We start from the raw sequence: 27847 nt of genomic DNA, 5'->3' as shown, positions 1-27847 counted from the left end.
GGAAACCTGTGGAGTCTAGATGTGATGAAACCTGCTTTGATCTCACACACTTTCTCATTTTCCGTCTTTGTCAGGACTTCCTCATGCTTAGCGTGTTGAACAAACGTGTGTGTGTGTGTGTGTGTGTGTGTGTGTGTGTGTTTGTGATGCTCAGTCAATGTCGCAATGCTTCATCATTTCCTTGTTTTACAGACACCCCTGCAGGTAAAGAACTGGTGTGTTCTACCGCCACCTGCTGGAAACCTGAACACATCACATTTCTGAGCATCTGTCTTTTCAATTCTTTTTATTAAACACATTTTTTTTATATCATTATTCCAGGTCTATTGTAGAAATAAAAACATAATTATTGCATCTTCAGGTTTTATATATATTTCTTGTGTGCTTTTATGTCTTAGACAGTTTACCACTCGTTCATATTTTAACAGAAGTTTCAGTTTATTTTATTTTTATGAAAATACTACTTTAAAATTCACTTTACTGATCATTTATGGGCTTAATTATATAAATCAAATTATAAAACTAAAAAAAAGCACTTATTCATTTTAGCTAGTAAACTATAGCCTTTGTTTAATCATTGTTCTCTTTTTGGCATTACGTTTTAAGTTAGTTTTTTAACTTCAATATGATTTCCTTTTATCATTTATTTGTCATCTAATAGTTTTAACAAGTTTATTTTTGACTGTTTTACATCTTTCAACCAAAAAGTTAGTTTTCAGCTTTTTATAAGTTAAGATTAATATTTAAAACAGCAATAAAGCATCTTAAAAAATGTAAAACTTTATTGATATCAAATACTTTCTTTAATAATTTGGATGTAATAACGTGTTTTAAACTCGGCATTCATCTAGACTTTTTGTTGGTTTTCATTTCTAAATAGTTTTTCTCTCTTAGAATATTTGTAGTTAACCACTTAAAATCAAATCTTCCATCTAATTTAAAATTTTAAACATTTTCTTGACGTCTTTTGAATCTGTTACTTCAATCTTCTTCATTTAACGTTCCTTTTTTATGAGCTTTTCTTATAGTACTTAGACAAAGTCCATGTTTTGCATCACAATTTAGCTCAAGCATTTTGAATTTTCTACAAATTGGATTCAGGATTTTCTTGAAAATCTCCAAGAGATGAAGAGCAAAAAAAAAACAACATGTTTTTAAAAGCAACAGTTATGACAGTTAACATTTATAATCAAAATATAGTCCGTATGTTTAGCTTAAGCGTAAATCCAAGTGAGCATATTTTTGGGAAGGCTTAACCACTATATCAGTTTAGAGACATAATGAAAAAAGGAAAAATAAAAGGATAAGGGGATTTTTTGATTTTTTTCCCCCATCTGCTGACTGAAGTGAGTGTCTGGGGAAGACGCCTCCTGGTGCCTCCCTGCAGGGGACTAACAAGTGCTGCCATCTGGAACGGATCGCTGACGCTCTTGAAGGATGAATTTTCTAACTAGCTGGTTTGGGATTCCTTTAAAAGGATCTGCAGGAGGTTAGAGTCAAAGCAGACTGTGTTTTTCTGCTCCTGCAAACGGAAATGCTGTGAGGAGAAATACGACTGAAATCTCCTGAATTAAGATTAAAAAAGTGTCTTTAAAAATTACCTCAAGTTTCTCTTTAACAAGGTTATTTTAAAGGTTTAAAGTCTTCCATGCATGTCTCAGTCTGAGTGTGTGTGTACACCCTACCACAAAATCAGCAGAAAACAAAATAAGTCTCAGACATGAAAGAGGCCCAGAATGGAGGATGATCTGTTTTCAGTCTCGGTCAACCACACTCGTCTCCCGACCGGTCCTCCACTCCGCCGTCCTTCCAAACTCCATCTTTCCATCTTCTGCCACCCAACCGCTGGAACACATGTGGTAAAGCGTTGTGCTATTTCAACATGTCATCTCACGCACATTCCTTCTTTAAGAGCAGCATGACTGATGTGCAGGACGGCTTTTTGGGGATTTGGATGTTTGGGATTTGGCTCCGTGACACAGCGTCTCGCTCCCCAGAGGAACGGTCGGATCAGGCAGAGTCAAGAATCGTACAGGAGGTGTGGGCCTCCGCAATGGGGAGGGCACTGGCACAGAAGAGGAGTGAAGAGAGACAAAGACTGGCGGTTTGGTTTCTAGTTTTTCTAGTATTTTCCCTCTAAAATTAGAAATAAAAAGAAAAGAAGTGAGTCCTTCACATTGAGAATGACATTAAATACCCACCCCGATCATTTTTTGGCCTATTTTGAAATTGTTCCTTGTCACCTTTAAATTAAAAATAAGCAGAAAAAAGCAGAAAAATTAATATATAAGTCACACTTTCAGAGACATTTATTTAACAAAAAACAGGAGCAAGAACAGAAATTTCAGCATGAAATCCTAAAAACAGGATTCCAGTTCAGTGGCCCCGTGGTGGAGTGTCTGTCCCGAACTGAAAGGTTGCAAGTTCAAATCCAGACTGAGTCAAACCAGAGACTCTAAAAATGGGACTCCCTGATTGACACTCAGCATTAAGGGGTTGGATGGGGGGGGGTTAAAGCACCAAATGGTTCCCAAGCGCAGCTGTGTCTGCAGCTCACCCCTCCCCCAGGGGATAGGTCAAATACTGAGAACAAACTTCACACATTAATGAGACTTGAGACAATATTGAACTGAATATATGCCCACTTCATGAAACAGAGGAGAAATCATTAGAACAACATATAAACAATTATTTAGATAACTATAGCATAAAGAACATGCTAATTATTCATCTAAACTTTTTCATTCACATAATCCATTGAATTCTTTAACTTCTGCGTCATTTTGGAGCAATTTCACCAAACCTGGTCTAATTCCCCATTGTTGTCAATAGCAAATACTGATGCACACACCTACAGTGCTCTCTAGTGGTTGTTGCTATTTTTATTTTTTTATCTCATATAAGTCACACTCACAATGGAAAAAACAAACAAACAAAAGCAAAAGAATATTGTCAAAATTACTTTTCTTTCCTGCCAAAATAAAAAAAACATGTCATTGTGTTTCTGCTGAGCAAAAATAACTCATTAGAAAGTTGTTCTATACTTGTGTGCAGAACTGTTGGGTCAGAGCAACCCCGCCCCCCTTACCCACCCCACTGCTGAGAGCCTGGAGCTTAATTGTAGCTCGCACATCATCATTTCTACAACACAAATACAATCTAATTCCAACAGCATTTTTTATCTGCTCCTGATTCACAGCCATTTCAATAAAGAAATACTCAGAAATACAATTTTGAGCTTAATTTTCTTACTTAAAAAGGAACAAGAACATGATAAAAACTAAAAAAAACACACAATTTTCATCAATGGGTCTTAAATCAAAGTGACATTAAATTTTATTTCATTGTAACTTTCTCAAAGGGCCTTAAAGCAAATGACAGCTGTATTTTAATGAATGCATACACTAGTATCAGATGTAAAACTTTAAATTTAGATGACTATTTATGTACACACCGAGGAATAGAAAATACTGACAACTGTTAAACATGTTTTCTGATTATTTTTGGCACATTTATAGGTCCAGACTCATTGCAGTTTACTCTGCACCAAATGACACTGTCAGCCCAGGTTCTCATGACAGACTCTAATTGGTCATATTTAAGTATTAAAAAGACACTTCATTTATTATAAAAAACCCATCAATTGGTCCAATATCGCCCATCGTTATTTTAGCGCCGCTAATATTAGCTTGAAGCTAGAAGCTCGTGTGTAAACAGAGCTCTCAGCGATGGGGAGGGGGGCGGGTTTCTCTGTGCCAACAGTCCCGCCCACAACCCAGAATTGTATTTCTAATGAGCAGCTATTGCTGTGCATAAAATATGTCTTACAAAACAACAAAGGCTTTTTTGATTTGAGCTAAAAACGTCATAATTATCGTTAAAAGATCACTGGGAACGATTTTACGATAAAAAAAAATGGTTGGAGACACACCTGGGCTCCCTTTAAGATGTGGGAACTCCTCTCTACAACCCTCTATGGGCTTGTATAACCAAAAAACTTGTACAGTTGCTGCACATTTTCAAAATATTGCTCAGGTGGGCGGAGTCAACTCCCTTCAAAACGGTTGACCTATAGGATTTGTGGGGTTTCAGAGCCTTTGGGTGACATCAGACATAATTGGTGAAGTTATTGCAGTTTATTTCATGGCTGCTCCATCTTTATCTACAGATACTGGATTTAATTAATGGTTTAGGTCAAAAAACACTCAAACAAATGTAGTTTTTTACATGGAAGTGCAGCATCATTTAGAACCACCATGAGAACATGTTAGCGCCTGTGCGTCCACGTCCGACCCCCCGTCTCAATGTGAGGGCCGGCTGAAAAGGCTTTGAATTCTCCAAAGCCTTTAACCTCTGGGAACATACCTGTCCTTGCAAGCCTCAAATGAACAGGTGCTTCCTTTCAAAGGCCCTCCCCTCCTCTCCTCCCCGACCCCTCGTCCTCCCCCGATTTCTTCCCCTCGCTCTCGGCGGCAACTTTACGCCACCGCTCAACCACAGGCCTTTTGAAATACCTCCCTTCGTCTGGTCTGCGCTTCAAAGTCGACTATCACCCTCCAGCCAGATCCGGGGGGGGTCCGGACGCTGACGGGCCGAGCTCCTGAATACCTGAGACATCAAAGTCTCAGTTATGGCTGCTGGAACACAAACAGGAAAACAGTCTGTCAATTTTCTGTCATGTTTACCTGATTTGAACTTTCATACAATGGAGACATAAAAAGAAGGAAGTTTAAAAATGTCTATTTTGCTTTAGTCAGTAGTTTTCTACAAAGCATCATATTTATGATACATGTTACTGTCTAGTAGTTAAACTCAGGGTTGATGCTTCAGTTTTACTTTCTGTGAAAGTTTATCTCTTGATAATAAAGTAAAAGTCAAATGTTCAGCGTTTACTACAGTAAATCTGTTGTTATTTTGACCAAAGTAACTGAAACAAATGACAGTAAATGGTAAAGTAATCCATGAAGGATTAGTTACTCAAAACTGAGTGCATAGAAAGGTGTGTGTGTACAGTAAATATTTAAGAGTCTGTTTGAAAATCTGTCTTTTTGCATACTTTTCCATTGTATTGTAAGTATATATATTTTTAAGTGTGTGTGTTCATATTTTCCAATTTTTGTAAATGTGTGTACATATTGTGTTGTGTTTTGGGTGGTATATGTGTATGTATGCACATTTTTATGTGTGAGCATTCGTGTACACACTTTTCTGTGTGTGTGTGCATATGTTTATGTTTGTTTCTATGAATGTGCGTTTTTATACACACTTTTGTGTGAGTGTTATATATTTGTGTGTATATTTGCATGTAGGTGTGTGCGTTTACAAGGAATGCAGCAATTCACTTTCTCCATTATTCAGTAAAACTCAATTTTTGTGTTACAGTTTTGTTTTGAATAGATAAATGATTTATGTATTAAAAAATAACAACAAACTAAAATCTGAACAAATCTTAATTTTATTTCATTAATATACAAATAAATTTAACAAAACCTTTCAGTTGGTTCATACTAAGCCTGGTGTAAAGTAATAAAACTAAAAATCCTTAAATTTGGCACAATTATTTAACCCTTTCAGGATGGATGAAGCCCCGACACCATCCTGCATCTCTGAGTGGGAGTGATTCCTGGTGGGTCGTCTGTCCTCCTGCTCCTGGTCGTGGACTGCAGTTCTGCTTCATCTGGACTATGGACTTAATCATCACTCGTCCCTCAGCTCTATATGAATGAACTCTACTCATATATGCAGTTTTAGCAGCTAACTTTTCTTTAACCGTTCTGGTATCGCCTGTCCGTCCTGGGATGGGATCTCTCCCTCATGTGGGAATCCCTAAGGTTTCTTCTTTTTTTCCTGACTCAGGTTTTTTTAGGAGTTTTTCCTTACCGCGAGGGAGGGTCTAAGGACAGGGATGACCGTTCTTTATAGTCTGTTTAGTTTTTACCTATTATGCATATTTTATGACTCCATCTGTGCATCTGTTAAAACTACAGGCATGAAGCCCAATGAGGCAAATTGAATTTGTGATATTGGGCTATATAAATAAAATTGAATTGAATTGAATTGAATTGAACATTTGGTTTAATGGTGTAAAGGCCGTGTCGCACAGCCATAATGCACCTTGTACGGATGAAAATTGGTTATGTCGAAATATAAGTGGAAAAAGTGAAAAAAGATGTTGTTTAATACGTGAAATTTTCACAGATGTTGTCAGGATTCAGAGATCTGTCTCCCTCTCTGGTCACCGGCACGAACTGTCTCCAGACTACTGACTGCACTACATCTCCCAGCAACCCCGGCGCACACTCCCCAGATGCCGCTCAGCTGACTCTCATTACCAATCCCCCACCGGACACTTACTGTTCAGAGCCTGACTCGGTGTGAAGTATTGTTTATGCCACCCTGCCTGCATTACTGAGCATTTCGTTCAGTTTCTGACCCTGCTTCCTCTCAGATTTCTTGCCGCCTGCCCTGACCTTCACCTGGACCCTGACAACTCTACTGCCTTCTTGGATGATCCCATCCTTGTGACTGATTTCTGCCCATCTGAGCTGTGCTTAGATCCTGTCTGAACTAATAAACCTGCTGCATGTGGAACCAGCTGTCTGCCCGTTTGTGACAGGTGTATCACGAATGAACCCGTTAAAACCACGAAAGAAGTACGAATAAAGCAAACAAAGAACACGTAAACCCGTGTTGATTGAGTTTCTTCACTTTGACTGTCATACAGGCAGCCTGCTTGGTGGGACACTGGCCCGCAAGAGAACCCGACCCATTGCCCAGACGGACCGAGTGGGAGACACTCACCTGTAAGTGTGATTATTTAGTTGTTAGTATGTAATTCAGAAGTGGTTCATGCCTCTGTTGTAGAATTTTGGCTAGAGCTGCATAACGATTATAATTACCAGAAACGACTAGATTTGATTCACAAGAGTCTGGATCGATTTGATTCTGATTTTTTCTCTATTCTTTTGATCCCTCAATTCAATTTTGAGTTTATACATTTATACACATTTGTTCAGAAATACTTTAATAATCTAATATGTTTTGAATAATACATATTAATCGGATCCAGTTCACATACTGTAAAATGCATTAGTGAAATAATGATATTGTTAATATCATACAGTTTTACATGGATTCTTAAAAGGAGAAACTCTAATAAAAATGTTCCGATCATTAACATTATAAACATTGTTCTGCTTCTCCTGGAGGGCGTTTCAGTTTGGCCACTAGGTGGCGATTGCGTTATAGCATTACACATTATTCCAGGAGAAATTTTTCCTTATAAGAGTTTGGAAAATTCCTGCCTGTGAGTTTATAAAGATGTTCATTTAGTCAGCAATATATATTTAGGTTAGCATTAGCCGTCCTATGGAAAATCCTATCATACGTTAGCATTAAGCTAGCGGACTTTAGCTTTACGTGCAAAATCAATTTATATTTTTATGAATCGATTATTGATCTGTTAAACCTAAATTGATTTAAATCGATTAATCAGTTTTATCAATCCAGCCCTAATTTTGACATGATATGTGTGCCATAAGCGCAATAGAAAACTTATACATTTGTAGTACATGCGTGAAAAGATTGTTAGACATACGTGGAATAGTCGTGGAAAGCCACAAATTAGCATTTGTACATATTAGCATAAGATTTCTATAATAATTGTGTATAAAATACATAAAATACAAATAAACTGCATATTTCTCAATCAACCAAAGATTTTGAAAAGATCAAAACCAATTTCGAGTAAAGAAACACTTGAATTATTATTATTTTTTATTTTGTCTTATGTATGTACAGTTTCCTATGTTTTATGCTTTATTTAATCCTACTTTATTTTTTATTTTTTTTCTAAGACTTATTGCGCTGTACATTGCTGCTGGTGGACCACCCACAACTTAATTGTGACCAACAGTTACAATAAAGTCTTTGAATCTGAATCTTGAATCTTATGGATAGTGCATGTATCACGAGTGACATTTTTTACTTGGAAAATTTGCTAAATGTACGTAGCGGCTGTGTGACATGGCCTTAACATACTTTGGTCCAGAATTGCACTTTTTTGTACTTTATAAAGTTTAGCAACAAATCTGACTTCCTGTGACTGAATATTGCCAGTAGATCCAACTTCAGTTCTTTGTGTTTCTTTCTGCTCGTCTGTTGTTTAGTTTTTGTTTTCAAGATTTCTCAATGAAAAATGTTTGTAGAGTTTATTATGAAAGGATCCTTTATAAATCCCATAACTTCCTGCAGATCATGAGAGTTTCCCCGTGTGGTTTGCGCGCTGACATCATTGCAGCCATGCAACACACTCCGAGCCGGCTGGAGTCAGTCGTCATGGTGGGGAGAGCTTCTCCCACAGTCTGGGGGCTGGGGGGCCCCTAATTGCTTTATGTAATAACATGCTGCAGGGATGCTCTCTTCTGTGAGCATGAATGTAAAATTGTTCCCCCCTCCCCATTATTTTCTTTCTTCATTAAAACATAACGTCACCGTGCCAACAAAGGCACGATTCACTGAGGCTGGAGCCGGGTCTGCAGAAGCGCCGCGCTCGGACGCTCCCTTTGGGGATTGGCAGCAGCTGAGGGTCTGGGGTTTGCTTTACATTTATGCTGCAAAAGCACAGACTAGGATGAATTCAAATCAACCTCAAACAGAAAATGAACGGCTCTGATGCTGAGCTCTTCGCTCTGTTATGACCTCAAATCTGAGACAAAAAAGAGTAAAAATATTCCCATCGATTATTGGAACCAACAAGTTTAAACTAACATTTCACATTTAAAGTATTTGTGATGCACCAACTATTTAATAATCTTCCAAGACTGTTTTTTTTTTCCTGATTTGTGAGTTTTAAAAATGATTTTGGCAAAACTGGAAACAGTTTTGTTTCTCAGTTTTCCTAGAGTCCCTTGCTTATTTAAAAAGTCCAATAAATGCTCAATCTTTGACCTTGACCTAATCTAATTTATGCTTTTCTAACTACTTTTCAGGTATTATACACTATTTCATGAATTAGAGGATAAAAAGATCCAAAGATTTACATTTTACCAAACAATTATTCCACAGAGGAATGTCAGGTTTTTTAAATATTGAGATTATTGTCAATAAACAGTCTTGAGGCGAGGAACCAAAAAGAAGTACAGTTGCAGGAGAAAATATGTGAACCTTTTGAAATGAATTATATGCATAAACAGGACACATGATTTTGTTCAATAAAATATTTTGGTTTGAATTAAGCAGACAAAGTTTTTTCCTTTGTTATGATCCAGTCTGAGAGAAAAAAACATATCATGTGTTTATTTCGTACAGAAATTGAAGTATTACCAAAGGATTCACATACTTTCTCCTGCAACTGTATAAAAAATGTTGTTTTTCATGATTTATAACACAAAAACGGATGAATCTCCACATCATGATGCTCACACTGCCGTGTTTTACGGTTTCATTTGATCGCTACATTTTTAAAGAGTCACATTCATGCTTTCACTATAAACATGTGATAACATGTGATCACATGTGATGGACAGGAGTTTTAATTAAATGTGTTTTTAACTTATATGAAAGCAAAATTATACATTTCTGTTTATTTTATCAAAATAACTAAAGGTTTTCTGAATAAATTAAGTTTCAAAATACAAAAATACAATTTAGAATATGAAATGATTTCATTTCTACTGATGTAATACATTAGAGCAAAGTTTGTTTTTTTATTATTATTAACATTAAACTTTTGGTTTACTTTAAATCGTTTGGTCTAAGAAATGAAAAACTCAAGTTGGACTGACTGATGTTCACATTTTTAAAAAGTTACTGTGCAGATATGTATTGTTCCTTCTTATTATTATATTTTTTGATAAAAATATTTCATTAAAGAAAACTAAAGTAAATTAAAAATAAAGGGGAGGATTGCTTTAATTGATGGAGCATATCAGAAAAAGAGGGACCAGGGTCCCAAAAATTGCTACTAATTTCCAAAATTTAAATTTTGATGGCCAAAAAAAAGAAAAAAACATCAAGCATTCAGTATGAAGTCTGAGCCACTTTTACAGTCCTCCAAACATTACAGTTTATGTTGTGACACAACAAAATCGTCGGCCCGTCCCCTATGGTGTCACATCTCATGGTACGGTCCATTTCCTGCTTCTTTTATTCAAACTGGCTCCGCCCTCTGTTACCTCTGTGGGCCTTTTCAGGTAATTCTAGACTCACAAAGCAAACCAACAGACCCAGGTAACCGTGAGCTTCCTCCAGATGCTGAATATGAAATAAATCATTTAAAATTAATGATTTTTTTTTTCACTGTGAAAGTATGAAGCTCAGTGAACCTGCAGGGTGAAGTGGGGTACAAAACTAAAATGAAAAATCTAGAAAGAAAGAAATGGAGCATCAAGAGCTAAAGCTCAGTCATCCAAATGTTTATGTTTAGATCTGGAACTTCCAGCCGATGAGCTCCAGAAGGTTTCAGTGACTCCAACGGAAAGATGAAGGGATTTAGCTTGGATGACACGACATAGGGGCGGATGAACGTCTGTGGCGACCCTGAAGGAAGGAGTCAAAGAAAATGTGTTTTTTATGATTTAGAGCATAAAAATAGAGCTCCAGTGTCTGAAATTGAAAGCATGATTCTTCCACTCCCGTGCTTTGCATTTTAAATCGAAGACTTTAAATTTTAGCCGACTATTTATCCACCGAAAAATGTTAGGAATTCTGTAGTAGACCGCCCTGATGGAAGGAAATATAAGTAATGTTGTGTTTCATGATTTTAGAGCATAAAAATAGTTCTCCAGCATGAACAAAACTGAAGATTTCCACAGCATGATGCTCCCACTCTGTCAGGTATTCTAAATATTATTTGTCAGTAAACTGTTCTGCAGTCCCAACCCTGAGGGGAGGAGCCAAAATAAGTAAAATAAAGGTTGTTTTCCTGATTTAGAGAATAAAAATGATAAATCCCTTCAGCATGATACTCTCACTGTCATGTTTTGCGTATTAAATTGAACCCATAACATTGACTATTTTATCATAGAAAAATGTCAGGAAATCTAAATATTAAGACCATTTGTCTTGTAACTGTTTTTTAGTCCAAACTCTGAAGGGAGGAGCCAAAAAAGCTTAAAAAATGTGATTTTTCTTGATTTTTACCAAACAGTTATTCCACTGAGGAATGTCAGGTACTCTAAATATTTAGATTATATGTCAGTGAACTGTTCTGCAGTCCCAACCTTGAGGGGAGGAGCCAAGAAGAAGTAAAATAAAGGTTGTTTTTCATGATGTAGAACATAAAAATAGGGCTTTAACATATAAAAACGGATAAATCCCAACAACATGATGCTCCCACTGCCATGTTTTACAGTTTAAATTGAACACTTCAAATTCTAGCAAACCAAATCTCCACGGAAAAAATGTCAGGAATTCTAAATACTTATGTAGCTGAAATTGGTGGGAGGAGCCAAAAAGAAGTATAAGTAATGTTGTTTTTCATGATTTAGAACAAAAAAGTAGGATTCCAGCATCTAATAACTGATAAATCTCCACATCATGACACCCCTACTGCTGTGTTTTGCTTTTTAAATTGAACCCATTACATTTTAGCAAACTATTTTTCCACAGAAAAAGGTCAGAAATGCAAAACATTTAGATTATTTGTCTGGTAGTTTTTATGTAGTCCAAACTCTAATGGGAGGAGCCAAAAAGAAATGTGAGAAATTTTGTTTTTCATGATTTAGAACATAAAAACTAGCAGCATAAAAACGGATAAATCCCCATATCATTATGCTCCCACTGCCATGTTTTGCATTTTAAACTGAACACTACATTTAATTTTTCTACAGAAAAATGTTTGACATTCTAAATGTTTGAGATCATTTGTCCTACAACATTTCTGCAGCCCGACCCATGGAGGACTTTGCCAAAGACTATTGTTTGGAGCATAAAAATAGAACTTTGGCATTTAAAAACTGAAAAAACGTCAACCGCATGATTCTCCCACTACCATGTTTTTAAGTTTAAATTCGAGTCATTACATTTTACCAAACAATTATTCCACTGTGGAATGTCAGGTGTTCTAAATATTGAGATGATTTGTCAGGGAACTGTTCTGTAGTTGTATTTGATCATAGCTGGGAGGAGATCAGACATTATTCATCTTCAAAGCCTCCTTTCTTCAGAGCTTGAGTCTTGGTTTAGACACTCCTGCAGAGCATTAGGAGATTCATTCCTGCTGCTGACTCAATACTAGACAATACCGAACTAACTTACAACTTAAGTGCTTGAAATAAACTCATTTGAATATTCTCTTGGAACAAACCGACAGTATCCAGCAGAGGGCAGACTTGCAGTAAAAGACTCCCCCTTCCCTATGTCAGTAATTGGATCACTGTAACTTGTTGTCTTAAAGCATGCGGCCCATTAATAAGCTGATCATCTAAATTTAATTCGGTGTTGTCACTGCAGGCTCTGTGCCCATGAAGTTGTGTATTCATGCGTTTTGTGGGTGCACAGGCAGTGATGGGACATGTGGTGTGGATCTGATGTGTGATGTCCCTGAGATCTTCTCAAGCTCAGCTTTTCTCTGTTACGACCGGACACACATGGACCACCGAGCTCCTCCGGGGCTGAAGGCATAACCCCAGGAGTCTTACAGTTGGATTTCAGAGCTGACAGAACGATGAAGGCTCGCTCTGGAAGCCTGCTGTGTCACCTTGTAGACCTTCAGCTGGAAAGTTTTCTTTGCTAGAAGCTACAGAGAATATTTTTGAAAAATTTATCATCCTGTTAACTTGCTATCATGTCAAGCCTGCAGGTTTATGATCAGACGAAATGATAAAGGAGTGAAAAGCCTCAGAGAGAAGATGCTCTGCAGAAGATCCACAGGAGCTGCTAACATGTCGTAATGCAAATCCAAGTCACTATTCTCATAATTCAAATGGTGACACAAAGTCAAATTAAAGCTCTGAAATAACCAGTAGAAACATTGGAGTTTGCATGGATGAATATTTTTCTCCACAAATAAAAATTAGATAAAGATTTGAAGATTGGTCATACTTGAAGACACACTGCTATCGTCTTTTGAGAATTTCTAAAAACATTCCCAGCGGTCTTTTCATTTTGATTCTGCAGTTTTAAGCCAAAAACCTGTTTCGTTTTTGAGGCCATAGTTTCTGCAGAGCGGTAGAAGTTCGTTAAAATGAAAGTTGTGGACGGACCGTTGCTGCCATTGGTTCCTATTGCTGACATCCCTCTGTTTACATGCTCTCTTGCTAGCTTACAGCCTCTCACAAACCCAACGATGCAACAAAAATCCAGCCGTACAGTTCTGCTCCAGATTCCAGATCGGATGAGGAAAACAAAGACGTTTATGGAACTATTTGTCTGCAAGTGGATGCATCAGAATGGGGCGGAGCCGGGAGCTTGTAATAGCTTTGAATAAATAAACACTAAAAAATGCAGTTTCAAGCCTAAACGTATTTATTTATGTCATCCATCATCAGAAAAATGCAACAAAAACATGTAAAAAAAAAAAAAACACAGGATTTTATTTTTCAGAGCTAAGGTAAAAAAAAACTTTTCTTTTTTTTTTTTAATCAATTTTGTTAATATTAGCATGCTTCTTTTAATTTTAGGTATAGAAATATGCTGCCATCTATTGCTTGATTTAGTTACTACACGTCAATGTGAGCAACTTTGTTGAAAATGCACACACATGAAATAAAAATTACTATCTTACCCTTTTTTAAATCAGTTTTTGACGTTTTACTTGTAATTTTATTGTACTTTTTTGCTCTGAATTTCCTTAATATTTAATTGTCTCTTTTGAAGCACTTTGGCAAGATGTGTAAAAATAAATAAAGATTCATTCATAGCTGCATGTAAAAATGTTAATTCAGACTTAAGTGCAGCATTTAAACCAAGGATGGGCAAACTTTCTTACTCGTGGGCCACAAAGGGTTCTTAATTTGATAGATGGAGCAGATTTGTGGCGTGTTTTGGTAATTCACCTTGTAAAAGAAAGAAAAAACATACAGTAGGATCTGGACAAAAACATACCTTAATATTGATTGAGAATTATTTTAAACAGAACATTTTTGGATTTTTTTTCAAAACTGTGTTTTTTGTTCACATTTTAGTGCAGTTTTCACCAATGGGATGTCCCTCAGGTAAAAACTAAAACTCATTGAAATGCTGCATTCTTGTTATGTTGGAATAATCGGAAAAATGAATGTCCAACTTGTAAATCACACATCATGAATATCAGAAAAACAAGAAACTTCCAAACACTACAAGAATGCAGAATAACTTTCTGTAAAGGTGAATTTATTTGTAGTAATTTTTTCTATGTCTGTGGGGAGACACCAAAACAAAGCATTAATATGGGCAATCAATATCATGTATTAAAGTTTGGCGGGCCAGATTAAATAGTTAGTTTGCCCAGCCCTGATTTAAACATACTTAAACTTAAAATATAATTATTTTAGGTAATTTTTGGGGTTGTTATAATGCATTTAGCCTTGGGACAACTTTGTGCATAATTAATGAACATTTAAATGCAAATTTTATTTGAGATTTTCTCTTTTCAAGTATGTCAAAATTATGAAATGTCAATGATTTGTCTAAATGAGGACCAGAATGTAACTTATTCATACATATATGAGTAATTGACTTGTTTGTTCCATCATTTTGTTGTGTCCGGTCACCTGGAGCATGCTCAGTGGAAATGACCACCTTAAAATGAGTTTAGTTCATTCTACAGGTGCTCCACATGCTTAAATACAAACAAGATTTAAGGTAGAATGCTCCCTTTTGCACTTTTTAATACAAATGGAGTTAAATTGTTTACTGTTGTTAATTTGGTGAAAATGCAGTCCACAGTTGTAGCCACTGGGTGAGCAAACATGGATGTGATAGAAAAATTAGCCCGGGTAAATCATGAAGCGTCCTGGACCGGGGTCGTGTTTGTTTTAAGGTGGTATTGCGGCTGAAAGCGCAGGGAGAGGAACCGGACTACGGCACCGCGGAACACGCCGGATCCACTTCAGGGTCCGCTCGGGAAAACGCACTTCCCCGCGAAGTTTGCGCGGAATTGTGGAAGTTTGCGCAGAAATAGGACGATAATAGCAGGAGCGCGCGGCGCCTCCTTAACGGAGTGCTGGCACTTCAGAGAGGGGAGCGCGGAGGAGAGAGGGTCAGACGGAGCGGTGGGTGGGGATAGAGCCCTTTTGGGAGAGAGAGAGGGGGGGAAACTAAAAAATATCACGTGTTCGAAGATCAAAGGAGATCCGCTTTGTAGAGGAGGAGAGGAGGAGGGGGAGGAGGAGGAGGAGGGAGAGAGGGCCAGTGTAATTGACAAGGCTCGCGGTGGTGAAACAAACACGCTTCAGCCCAGCTCGGCTTTTATTGCACAATCCCGACTCCTTTGAGGCTGTGCGCGCGCGCGGAGCCGCTTCCAGACGCCTCCACCTGACCAGTTCACCCGTGAGAAATTATGTCCCGATCCGAGCCGATCCAGCCGGCAAGATGATGCTTTTACCGCGGCAAGGAGGAGGCTCGGCTCGTGCGCCCGACGCGCTGCTCCTGGTGGTCTTGCTGGCCGCCGCCGCCGCCTCTCTCGGTGCCGCCAAGGATACAGCCTTTGTGGAAGTGGTGCTGTTCGAGTCCAGTCCCAATGGGGATTATACCACGTACACGACTGGCTTGCAGGGACGCTTCTCCAAAGCCGGAGCCACGATCAGCGCGGAGGGGGAGATCGTTCAAGTAAGTGCGCGAGACTCCGGGCTGGAATTTTACCGAGCTTCAAACTTTTTTTTCCACCGAGGGAGAGGGCTGGGTGTGGGGGGTGAGCAGCCTCCCCGCCTGCCTGCCTGCATGGCGCGGCGGAGGATGGTTCGAAGCCTGCAAGCATATGCGGTCACAAGATGGCTCCTATCTGCTGGAATTCATTCACGGGGAAACATGCTTCTGCAAGTTATTCAGCTGGAGTCTGCAGATCACTTCTGCGCACTTTACGCACGGAAATGCGCGCAATTTGGAGCAAAAGCGTTTCCTGAAATGTGTGCGTAAAAGTTTGGAAACTTTTACAGCAACTTTTTAAAAATGTCCTCCAAACTTGACCTCCTTTTAAATGACCAAAAATGTCTTATTTTGTGTGTGCGTGTTTTTGTTTTTTAATATTGTGAACATTGTGTTTTTGGGGGGACCATACACCCCCCACCCCACCCCCGCCCCCCAATCATCCTGCAACATGTCAACCACAAGTGCACTCGGCTTGCATGCGCGCGTGCAGCTCCTCCAGAATGAAAGCGGCAGCAATTAAAGATCTTTGCAGGTTTTTTGCTCTCCAGCTCATAAACACCGTGGAGTTCATAAACTTTGTGCCACCTTTTAACTTTTGGATCAGAACAAATCATCCCAACTTCAGTTAAAAGCCTAAAGATGTTGACAAATATTTTACTCTACCATCAAACCACGCCCACTTGAAGCATTTGATGTTCTGACACCGACGGGATTAGAAAAAAACTTTGGTTGCTAAGGAAACTGGAGGATTTTACTTTGACTCAGAGACTTCAATTTCTCCACATGTAATCATTAGGCCCAAGTACTGAAAAAGTTGTATGGTTGCTATGGAATTATCACCTTCTGAAGGTCAATCTGAAGCAGGGGTGTCCAAAGTCAGTCCTCAAGGGCCGGTACTTGTTTTCCAACCTACCTGCCACCGAAGCTCCTAATTAGCTAAACGCACCTGATCCAGGTAATCAGCAGCAGATAAGGCAGAATTTCTCGAAAACTAGCTTTAGACACCCCTGATCTAAAGCTTTGAATCCACTGTGCGGTTCGTACGGTCCGGTCCTCTATTTTGAGGGTTTCCATTGTAAAATAGACCCATTAAACAGTACTGACCCATATCTCTTGAGGGCCCCCATTCGTTGTAGAAAAATGAAACAGGATGGTGGGGCGGAGCCGCTCTAGCCACCTGTTGATTTGCAGAAATGACAACATTAAAAAACAGCAATATAGCGCTAAGCTAGCATTTCAGTTTTCCTCTTCATGATGGTATTCTTCTTATCTGCTAAAAGAGCTGTCTTCCTGTTATACACCATGTACCAGAAGTGAAGCAAGAAAAAGACGAGATCCTGGATGACCGCCATTGTTGTTGCTTTTCTTTTCTTATGACACGCTAGCAGTCTACACCACGCCTGCGCCGTGAAAACAAACCACTCAGTGGGAGCGAGGCTATATTCACGACTGCATCTACCGATGGGTACGGGTTGTCTGCGGGTGAAAAATCGGCAAAACTGTATGGTGGCCCACAAGAAATTAGATGATCATAGACCACTTGGTGAACTCTTAGAGCAAAATTTTTTTTTTTCTATGGGTGTGCTGCGGGTGACGGATCACAGCAAATACTTAAACAGCAGGAGTATGTAAGTATGAAATAGGTGAGACGCAGGGGTCTCATTCAGAGCATAGTATGGGCATCTTTCACCTGAACACCTTGTACCTGCAGCATTTGCGCGGTCAGTAAGGGGCTGGTAATTGCACCTTGTGAATCTTGTGTGGTGCAAGGACATCTTATGACGACATCTCCTGTGAGTCATCAGTGTGTTCAACTTCCATCAACCTTATAAATACTTTATATTACAATGACAATGGTATGTTCCACGGCCTCCTTTGAGGTGGCCATATGAGCCACAAGGTAACTACAAGACACACCTGCACTCTCTGTGACCCTTATGCTATCTTAGGTATGTTGACGTTGGGATCTGGACCCCCCTAGACAGTGCGCAGAACTTTTTTTTTCAATAATTTTTGATTTTCACTCGTGTTCATAGCGGACATGAAATCCTGTCCACCTTCATCCACATTTATCATGGGGCGGATAACATGTAAGGCTTGGGTCATCTGGACCCTATAAGGTGGCACAGACTAGTGTGGACATTAGTGCTGACATAAGCGACTATTTTAATAGTCGACTAATCACCAATCATTTTTTCAGATTAATCGACTAATCTGGTCATGCGCAAACTGGACGTAAAACCCACATCTTAACCATCATTAGCTTTAAACTAACAAAAAACTTTATATATATATATATATATATATATATATATATATAGCATTACCTGCAATATTGCTAGTGTGAATGCTGTACTCTGAATTTGGCTGCTGAAGACGCTAGTGCTGATAGCTGAAGATGCTGAAATTTATGGCTAAAAACGCTGAAGCTGATAGCTGAAATCACTGTAGCTAATATCTTAACACGCTGAAGCTGATAGTTAGCTAAAATATTAGTTAAATACAAAATTAGCCTCAAAAACTGTATAAAAGCATACATTAGCCAAAACAGCTAGCATGCAGCTGAACTCCAAAATAGCCTAAGAAATTGAAAAAAATCCTAAACTAACCAAAATGGTTAGCATGTAGCTGAAATATTTGCTTAATTTCAAAATAGCCTATAAAACCTTAATAAATGCCAAAATAGTCCAAAAAGCTAGCACAATGCCATTATAACTTTCAACTTTACTACACTCCGACATATAATATAAACTAACGACCAATTAACTATTAAATTAGTTGTAGACTATTATAATTGTCGATTAGTCGTCAAATTATGGCAGCCCTAATGGAAATCTTATGACGACATCCCCTCTACGTCATTAGTGCGTTCAACTTCCATCGACCTTATAGATACTTCACATTACCGTACCGTACCGTACCAAGGGTATGTTCCATTTCCATGACCTCCCTTGTGGTGGCCATACAAGCCAAAAGGTAACTACAAGACATATCTGCGCTGCTTGTAAACCTTGCACTATTCTAGGTATGTTGATGTTTGGAGAAGGGTCATCTGGACCCCACAAGATAGCATGCTGAACCTTATTTTTTTCAATAATTTTTAATTTTCACTGGTGTCCATAGCAGATATGAAATCCTGTCCAGTTTTATCCACATTTATCATGGTATGGATAACACGCCAGTGAGTGTAAGGCTGGGGTCATCTGGACCCCATAAGATAGCACAAGGGTTAAGAGATAGCCGCACCTGCTTATGACCCTCAACAACCCAAAAACACCCTTTCAGGTCACCCCCCGTACGGATGTATGTGACTAAGACATCATTACATGCTGAACCCCAAAGAAAAACTGGGGTCAGGTATTGTGCAGCAGCCGTGCATCCCCTCCACTGCAAGTTCTTCCACCTGCAGTTTGGTTTTCACTTACAAACCAGGACTCTGGCGGTAAAAGAAAGACGATACACGGCGATCAAAGGTGGGGAGCCCCACCGTGGTCATTCGGCGCTGCTTGGTAACCACACAGCGAAGTCGGATCTCGGCTTTACATCGAAAAGCCACATCTATTTAGGTTTGCTTTCTTTGCAAACATAGCGTCTGACCACTTGGAGACAGCTTATACTTTGTCAGGCTGTAATGAGGGGCAGCTTGTCCAGCACTCCCAAACTTCTCCATATAGTTTCCACTGAAGATTTATGTAAGACGAAGCTGACAAGATGGCTTAGAGCACACTTTGAAACTCAAGCCGGGTTGCTGTCTTCGACTTTGAAGGGGATTCCTGCTGGGTTCTGAGCTGGACCTGTTCTGAGTGCAAATATTTACCTGTGCAACAATCACACGGAAAGGGTGACACGATGGGCGAACTTTTTGTGAAGCCTCAGGTCGTCTCTGCTGCTGTTTGATGGGAAGGTTTGCTTTGTGTGCACAGTAGTGGTCGGACTTCAGCAGGTACGGGTTCAAATTCAGGGGAGAGAGTGTGTGTGTGTGTGTGTGTGTGTGGGGGGGGGCTGCTGGCATTGATCCTGAGCAAAGACTCGAGTATGATCACCACTTGTACGCTCCTTTTCTAATTCCCTAAAGCTAACAGGGCCTCAGCTTTGCCTGAAGAGTGCTAAAAGTGGCACACACTGCCGGGGCCAAAAATAATAAATTAAGTTAATTTGCTTCTTGGGACGATGAACTGGTGCCAAGCCCCAGGTTTCTTTAACTGCTTTGGCTCAACTCTGTATTAGGAAAGTAATTGAGGTCTCTTTAAATCACTCTGACAGGACATTAGACTGTGTCATCAGATGAGATGACATGTTCTTACTGTAAAACTCTGATTTTTTTAGAAATTTCTACTGTACATGTATTTTTTCCAGATTTTTTTCACTTTTTGAGGTAAAATTTATTTAAAAATTTATAAAAAAAGAAAAGTTTTTATTTGCCATTGCAGGAAAGATGCTGTTAAAGCTTTAGATTTTTGTTGGGATTAAAATATCCGACTCCCTATACAAATAAGAGCAATCCACAGATATCCGTTACAATATTAAATCAGATTTTCTTCTCTGTTGATAAAAGTTTACAGTTTTATGATGAAAAAGGTAGTTTGCCCTCTCTCATGGGTGGAGTGCTCCTGCTTCAGGCTGAAGGAGTTTTAATATCTTGGGGTCTTGTTCACGAGTTGGGAAGATCGGAGCGTGAGATCGACAGGCGGATTGGAGCGCTGTCCGCCTATAGTCATGAGCTCTGGGTCATAACCCAAAAAACGAGATCCCGACGACAAGCGGCTGAACCAAGTTTCCTCTGGAGGGTTGCAGGGTGCTCCCTTAGAGATAGGGTGAGAAGCTCGGTCACCCAGAAAGAGCTCGGAGTAGGTCCAGATGCCTCCTGGAAGCCTCCCTGGAAAGGTGTTCCTTGCCTGCCCCAATGAGTGGAGGCCCTGAGGAAGACTCAGGACACGCTGGAGAGACTACAACTTTTGGTTGGCCAGGGAACGCCTCGGGGTCCTCCCAGAGGAGCTGGAGGAAGTGGCCGGGGAGAGGGAAGTCTGGACATCTTTGCTTAGACTGCTGCCCCAACCAGGTCCTGGATGAGTGGAAAAAAAATGGATGCATGATGAAAAAGAGAAATAGTTTAATTTGAATCCTAGTCCGAGCTGAAACCATCCATATTTTGGCTTCACGGTCAACATTTGGGTGTGATAAACAATAGTTGCTAAGGAAAGTTTACTTAAAAATAGAAATGCAAAAATCACCAAATGCGTTCCTTAGTGTCCGACATGAAGAAAGTTGTTTGGTTGCTATGGGATATTTGTGGATGTCTTCTTTTGGAATCAAACTGGGACTCGTCTGTCTTCTGCAGATGTTCTGGAACTGCTCCGTGTTTCGTGAAGTCTGTAGTTCCTGCAGCACTTTTTAGCTGTTTCTATGCAGAAATGAAAGTCATACAACAGAACTTGTTGATGGGATTTGTGGTGTTGCACTTTTAAATCAGAGGTGTAAAGTTTCTGTATGTGGTTCAGAGCCAGATTGCAGATGTGAAAGAAGGATTGGTGGGAAACCTCAACAATAAATAAACTAAGGTTTCCATAAAAAGCCAGGATTGATCTTAATCCTTTTGTTTGTATTTTCATTGATTACCTAGTTAAATTCTGGTAAATGGTGTAAAGTTGTACCTTCTTTAAAGGTCCTAAGTGCCTAATAGTCACAGTCCCATTCACCCATTCACACACTGGTGGTGGCTCCGCTGCCGAACACTGCCACCAACCTTCCACCAGAGGCACTTTGGGGTTCAATGTCACATGGGCAGGCAAGGCGGGAATTGAACCTGCAATCTCTCGATCAGGAGTCGACTGCCCTACTTCTGTGCTATGGCTGCCCAGTGGTCTCTTGTCCAAAATTCTATGACCTGGTGACCTAAATGCAAGTTTTTTTTGCAAATTCGACAAGTGGCCGCCTTGTTCCATTTGTAATTGGGAGGAGGCAGTTGGTTTTTTTACATGCCGCGGAGGTTTCAAGAAAATAGTTAAAATTTCATGGTGACCGGATGATTTTTTTCTAAAAGTTGGCATCGGTCAGTAGCTGGGAAGGTAAATTTCGAAGTCCCGCAGTTGCAGTCCAGTGACGGACGGGGATGATGCCATTAAAAAATCGGGCGACAGCTGGGGCCGGTGGCAAATCTGATTGAACTTTGTGTAAATGTCTTGGGATGTTGGCCATCCATACCAAATGCCACCGATGGCCAGCCATCCGGTAGCCCAGGAGTATATAAAAAGGTTGCCATTCTGCAATCCTACATCTACATCCATGTCTACGCAAGCGATTTTCAAAAAAATTGGGTGGCGGCATTAAATCTCGAATATTCTGCTGATGCCTCCTCATCCCGCAGTGGCAGTTGTATTTGTGACCGTAAGATTACAGGCCCGCTCTGATGATATTTATGTTTTTAACATGTTCTTGTGGCATTTTTCTGATGGCAGAGGACAAATATAGAGAAAATTAAGCTTAAAATGTGCATTTTCGAGTATTTCTATATTCATATCCTTGTGATTCTCGAGCTTAATCTGTGTCGCCAATAGTTCCACCACTCTGAGAATGAACTACTGCTGTGCTGCAGAAACTATGTCCTAGATAACAACACAGTTTTTGTGATTTTTGTCAAAAAAGGGCATAATCATAATTGAAAGATCACTGGGAATGTTATAAAAGTAGGTCAAAAGATGATTGTAGCAGGACTTAAATGGGCTAAATAAGTTGGTAAAAGAGCCTCCCTCTCTCTCTCTCTAATGGACATAAACAGAGACCAAATTTATCAAAAGTGGTGTTTGCACTCTTGAACGCAAAGATCACCTGATTAGAACAGCTTTGATATGAATAGAAGCTCCATCTTGTATTGTCTCTAAAGGCATTTTTCCTGCTACATCTGGCTCCCCCAGTGAGAGACGTGGCACAGAGAACACCACATAGAGGCCATCGGCCCAAACCTGAAGGAATAATGTGACTTCTTCATAAGAGGCGACCCGGCGCATCCTCCTCATCCTCCTCCCCCTTCTTCGTCCTTCTCCTCAGACAACAATGCGCCTAAAGACTGAAGCTTCTACCTTACAGTTGGCAGGAGTTGTGTCGCGCTGCATTTAGACTATAATGAGGGCTTTAGTGGTTGAAACCATCCAGTGCGCCTTCTCACCGCAGCCTGGAAACCCCAAGAGGCCGTAATGGGCCGGTCCGTTCGGCGGATGCCAGGGACGGGGGCCCCTCCCAGCGCAGAAGCGACAGTAGCAGCAGTACACAAACTGGCTTCTTTTTTTCATTTATTGGCTTGGCAGCTACATATGTATTTTAAGTGCCATCGTCTCCTAACCCCGATTCCACTTTTATGTTGCAGCCAAAGTGATTTGAGGCTGTTTTTGGAACAGACTAAACAGTTTCTCTGTTGCTTAACACCCCCCACCACCACCCCTCCTAGAATAGTAGATTAGTTGTGAGTGATGCTCTGAGAGTTCGGATGCGTTTGGAGGAGATAAAAATGCTGTGAAACATGTGAACATGGAGTTTGGAGTTGCAGGTGATCGGCACACGTTTCAGTTTGGATAATTGCTGTAGCTGGTCTGCACGTGTGCAGAAATCCAGGAAGTAGGGCGATTCGTTTGTATCATAGGTGTGTTGGAGCAGCAGCTTGAACTACATTCACCTCATGAAGCATCAAAAATCCAACCATTGCTTTGACTGTCCTGAAAAGGGAGGCTGGTTTAATGGTGAGATGTAAAACCTGCACACATGCACCTGTACGAGGGTTGACCTGTATAGGTGAGCGGGTTTTTGGGTTGTCCTGGTCCGTGGTGGGTTGTTGAGATTAGTGGCTACATCTTAAGGCTTGTCCAGTCACCTCAAGGGACATCACGAAAATGGAATGTACTATTGTTATGGGTGTTGGAAGCATGTTATGTAGTATTTGTAAGGCTAACAGAAGTTGGACACACTTGTTCTGGTCTACTGTCCCATTACATTGCACTGTTGTCATTTGTAAGGTGCACGTTCTGGTACTGATGAGCGTAGACGCTGGTATGGAGGTCTACATAAGTGCCCGTAGGATCCCTGTGGACACAAGTTTCATGCTGACCTATTGTATGAAGATGAGTCAAAAAGTGTTTTGAATATAATTCAAAATCGCAGTGGAATGAGGGTTTGTTTACTAGTACTTCCTGTATAAATGGCGGGATATTTTGTGTGGTCCTCCTGCGTCCCCCTCACATGTTTGCCCATTTTTCTTCCTTATCTACCCATAAGGACAAAGTGGCTGGAGGTAGGACTGTCCCACGGGAAAAAAGGGTTCACTTTCCAAGGGTCACAGTAAACTTAATCCAGTGTGGATCCTTCATGCTACTGCCTAACTTTGAGCAACAAGGGGGCCCGGGTCTGGGTCTCCCTGTGCCGGTCCCCAGCCCGGATAAAATATACATAGTTGTGTCAGGAAGGGCATTCGGTGTAAAAATTTCTGCCAAACCAAGTATACGGATCAGTGATTTGCTGTGGTGACCCCTGTCGGGATATACCGAAAGGTGAACAGCATCTACCTGTAAAGGGAGGTTGAAGAAATTTAGTTTTTAACGAGCAATAAAAGAGAAGGACTCAGTATTTTTCACGCTTGGAAAAAAAAAGAGGCATCAACACATTGTGTCTTAAAACAAAAGCTAAGAGGTGAGACCAGCAGCCTCCTTTGTTGTTGGACAGGAATGTGCTGACTAACACCGGAAGGCCAAAACGCCAGCCTCCCCTTTTGTTGCACTTTAGTTTTTGACAAAAGACTTGCAAGGTGCATGGAGTCGATGTGTAGCCCGCCCACCCGCCCCTCCGTTTCTCTGCTGCTGGCCTTGGTTTTCATAAAGCAGGAGTCTTATCACAGATCTTCCGCTCATCCACGTTCAAGAACACCGAGTTCAAAGGTCTGTGTTTTGTGTACATCATTACATAACCATTCGCTCCTTTACTCTGGGCTTCCAGTTGAGTTTTTTTTTTTTTTGCCCCTTTGGGTGCTTTTGTGGGGTTGATGTTGATCTCTGCTCCCACAGTCTCATTAAAGCGCATGCAGGTTTGTGTCGTGAGGAAGATCCAGGTTGTAACACAATGAGGCCGGAGGTTTGATGGATTGTGTTTCTCTGGTTTTCTCCAGAGTGAAAATGTTTCACACTCCTCCTCCTCCTCCTCCTCTTCCTCGTTTTTGCTGAAGTGGCGCCCTACTTTTATGCAGGGAAATGTTTTTTTCTTTACTATTACAGGTTTATTAAAGTTGTTCGAGGAAGACAAAAAATTTCTCCGTCCAATTTTGTTTAAATTATTCACATAATAATGTCAATTCAATTTCAGACAGAAATTGTAAAAATAAATCAAAATTTACCTTTACTAAAATCAGTTCTTACTGCAGTTTTTTTTAATTATGTTTTTTTTTAGAGCGGTTAACATTAATACGTTAACGCATGCAATAAATAAAAAAGAATTAATGCCTTAATATTCATTAATATTTTGAATATAATTAATAATCCCGCTTACATCATGGTCACTACTTTTTTCTTGCTGTTTGTCTGGTTTAGATCACTTTTTCACAAAAAGAAGACTAGTTGATCCGTGGTCCAGAGCCATATTCTACAAATAATTTTTACCTGGTAAAACATTGTGATTAATCGTGATTAATCCCAACACAAAAGTTCGATTAATCTGATTTTTTTTATTAATCGATTGACTGCACTACTTAAAAAATGTTCTAAATGTAGAATTTTTTTTATGATTTCATATTGTGATTATTCACAAGTGGTCAGCAAATACTGTAAAAAAAAAAAGTGATTCATTTTTTCCAGGTTTGTGATTAATTAGTTTAATTTTTTTAATCGTTTCCTGACCATAGTTTTTTTGCATCATATCAGCTTCTGAGTTTTTGACACTGAAATAGAAGCGACAGATGAGGAGCAACCAACCAAAATGAGTCACAGAGGATAGGAGCTTGACTCAGGTCAGGTCAGATTCCATCGATCAGAAAGAGATTTTTGGACAAACGTTTAAGGAGAAAGACACTAAAAAGCAACAAAGAAACATCTGGATTATCCACAAATTCCTGGACTGATGTTCTGATGTTCAGGAAGGAGTGCATCTCCAAACATCTGGGGCTTTAATTTGCCTTAAAAAGCAGCTGCGCTCCATATAGGAACCATTGTAATCGGTCTGAGCGGTCCTACTGGACCGGCTGCTCCGGACCCGCTTTTACTTCACTATATACAGGAAATTTAGCAAAATTGTGCAAAAAAAAAAAAACTGCATAAAAATGTGTTTACTTTCTAGAAAAGTCGACGCAACTGTAGAAGCTGGGAACATGGATGAGGTAAAAAATAATGCCTCTCTAATTGTAGGATCAGCACATCGCTGGCTGCACAGATTGTATACCTCACAGGAGCTGCACTTTCTGAGGGTTTGTTGGTTTTAGTCACAGATGTTCTGATCTCAAAATTAGGTCAAGCAACTCTGAATGCCGCTAAGATGCACTTTAAGGGGTACGAGTACGTATAAGTGAGGCATTCTCAGGTCATAGCAGCCCAGGTCAATCATGGTGGGGGTAGTGTGATGGTGAGGGGCTGCTGCGTCTTTGATGTTTATTCACCCCTTTGTGACTACGATCTAGAGCGGCCTTGTTAAAGCTGGCCTTAAATCTGATTAGAAAAATGTGTCATGACCTCAAACGGCCTTTAGTGTTGGAAAACCCTCCAATGTTTCTGGATTGTTCAGCGTTTACTCACAGTTAGTGTGTTGTTTCTTCACACTAGGCAGGGATGAACTTTATTTTTCTTTGAATTATTGAAGTTAAACTTAAAATGTTATGTTATTTGGTGTAAAGTTACAATTTATTGATTGCTTTTATATTTATTGTGACCAAATATTAGAGCTTGATTAATCAATCTGAATCAATCTAAGCTTATTTGAATAATAATCGATCCATAAATTAGAGATTGATGTACTGCATAATGCTAATAAATAATAATGCTAAAGTCTGCTAGCTTTGATGCCAACGTATAAAAGGATTTTCCATAGGACGGCTAACGCTAGGTTTACACTGGACGCGGAAGCGGTGCAGAGCGGGTTGCATGCAGCATCCTCTCTTTCCTGCACCAGATGCGAAAATAAACCGGGTTTTCTCATGTACGTATCTTGATGTAACTTCCTGCCTGGATTGACACAGATCGCTCGTTGTTCGTGCTCAAAATAGACCAGGAGCAGAAGCAATCCGCTGCACAGTGGGAGCCCTCCACAGCGCTCCGCACCTAGTGTAAACCGCACCATAAATTGACAACGGCGCCAAATGGAAGCGGCCTCCATTCCGGCACTGTGACACTTCTGTGTCCAGCGTGAACCAGACGTAATGCTAACGCTCGACATAAACATGACTAAATGAACATCTTTACTTACTCACTGGCATGAGTTTTGCAAACTCTTTTAGGGTAATATTTTGTAAAGTAACACTTTATGGTCTAAAACACAGTTTTTTGCTCATACTTTCTTCTTCTTTTGGAATAAGGTGTAAAGCTATAGCACGATTGCCATCTAGTGGCCAAACTAAAACGCCCTAAAGGAGAGGCAGAACAATTGTTTTAGATTTATTGTTTGAGAATTCATGTAAAACTGTATAGTATTAACAATCTCATACATTTTGAACTGTATTAGATTAGTAGGAATATCTTTATATCTTATTAGTGTATTTTTAAAGAAATGAGTCTAAATGTGTAAACTCAAAATTGAATTAAATCGAACTGAGAAACAAAAAAAATATCCGAATTGAATTGATCCAAGTTGAACCAAATCAATTCTGGAAATTTTTCCCGATACCCAGCCTCAATAAATATGTGGTTTAAGCATGAACGACGTAGGACAGTTTTTTTCTCTCCACAATTTAAAGTTCCTCCACAGCTCCTCCTGCTCCACCCGTTCCAGCAGCTGAAGCCGGGCCTTCTCCCGCTGTCCTCCGGCCTGAACGGGGAGGGGGCCCCGCCAGGCTGACCGAACATCCGCCGGGTCCCATGCCGCGGGTGTAAACCACATGAAT

The 27847-nt window shown here is 39.9% G+C and overlaps 1 protein-coding gene across 3 annotated transcripts in view; it reads left to right on the top strand.

Moving 5' to 3' along the window:
* The first annotated feature begins 15144 nt into the window (after window positions 1-15144).
* The window catches only part of znrf3 (zinc and ring finger 3), a 79635-nt gene continuing 66932 nt past the window's right edge, over window positions 15145-27847 (top strand). Inside the window, exon 1 of one of the 3 annotated variants that reach the window (XM_036213406.1) lies at window positions 15145-15750. In XM_036213406.1, the coding sequence (XP_036069299.1) occupies window positions 15514-15750 (237 nt within the window). In that variant the 5' untranslated portion in view covers window positions 15145-15513. The remainder of the gene's footprint in view (window positions 15751-27847) is intronic. The other 2 variants (XM_024276006.2, XM_024276005.2) reach the window with 2 other exon arrangements.

The sequence above is a fragment of the Oryzias melastigma genome, linkage group LG9 (assembly GCF_002922805.2).
Source record: "Oryzias melastigma strain HK-1 linkage group LG9, ASM292280v2, whole genome shotgun sequence".
Taxonomy (NCBI): Eukaryota; Metazoa; Chordata; class Actinopteri; order Beloniformes; family Adrianichthyidae; genus Oryzias; species Oryzias melastigma.
Note: the sequence above shows the minus strand (reverse complement) of the source record. Positions and strands in the feature narration are given on the sequence as shown.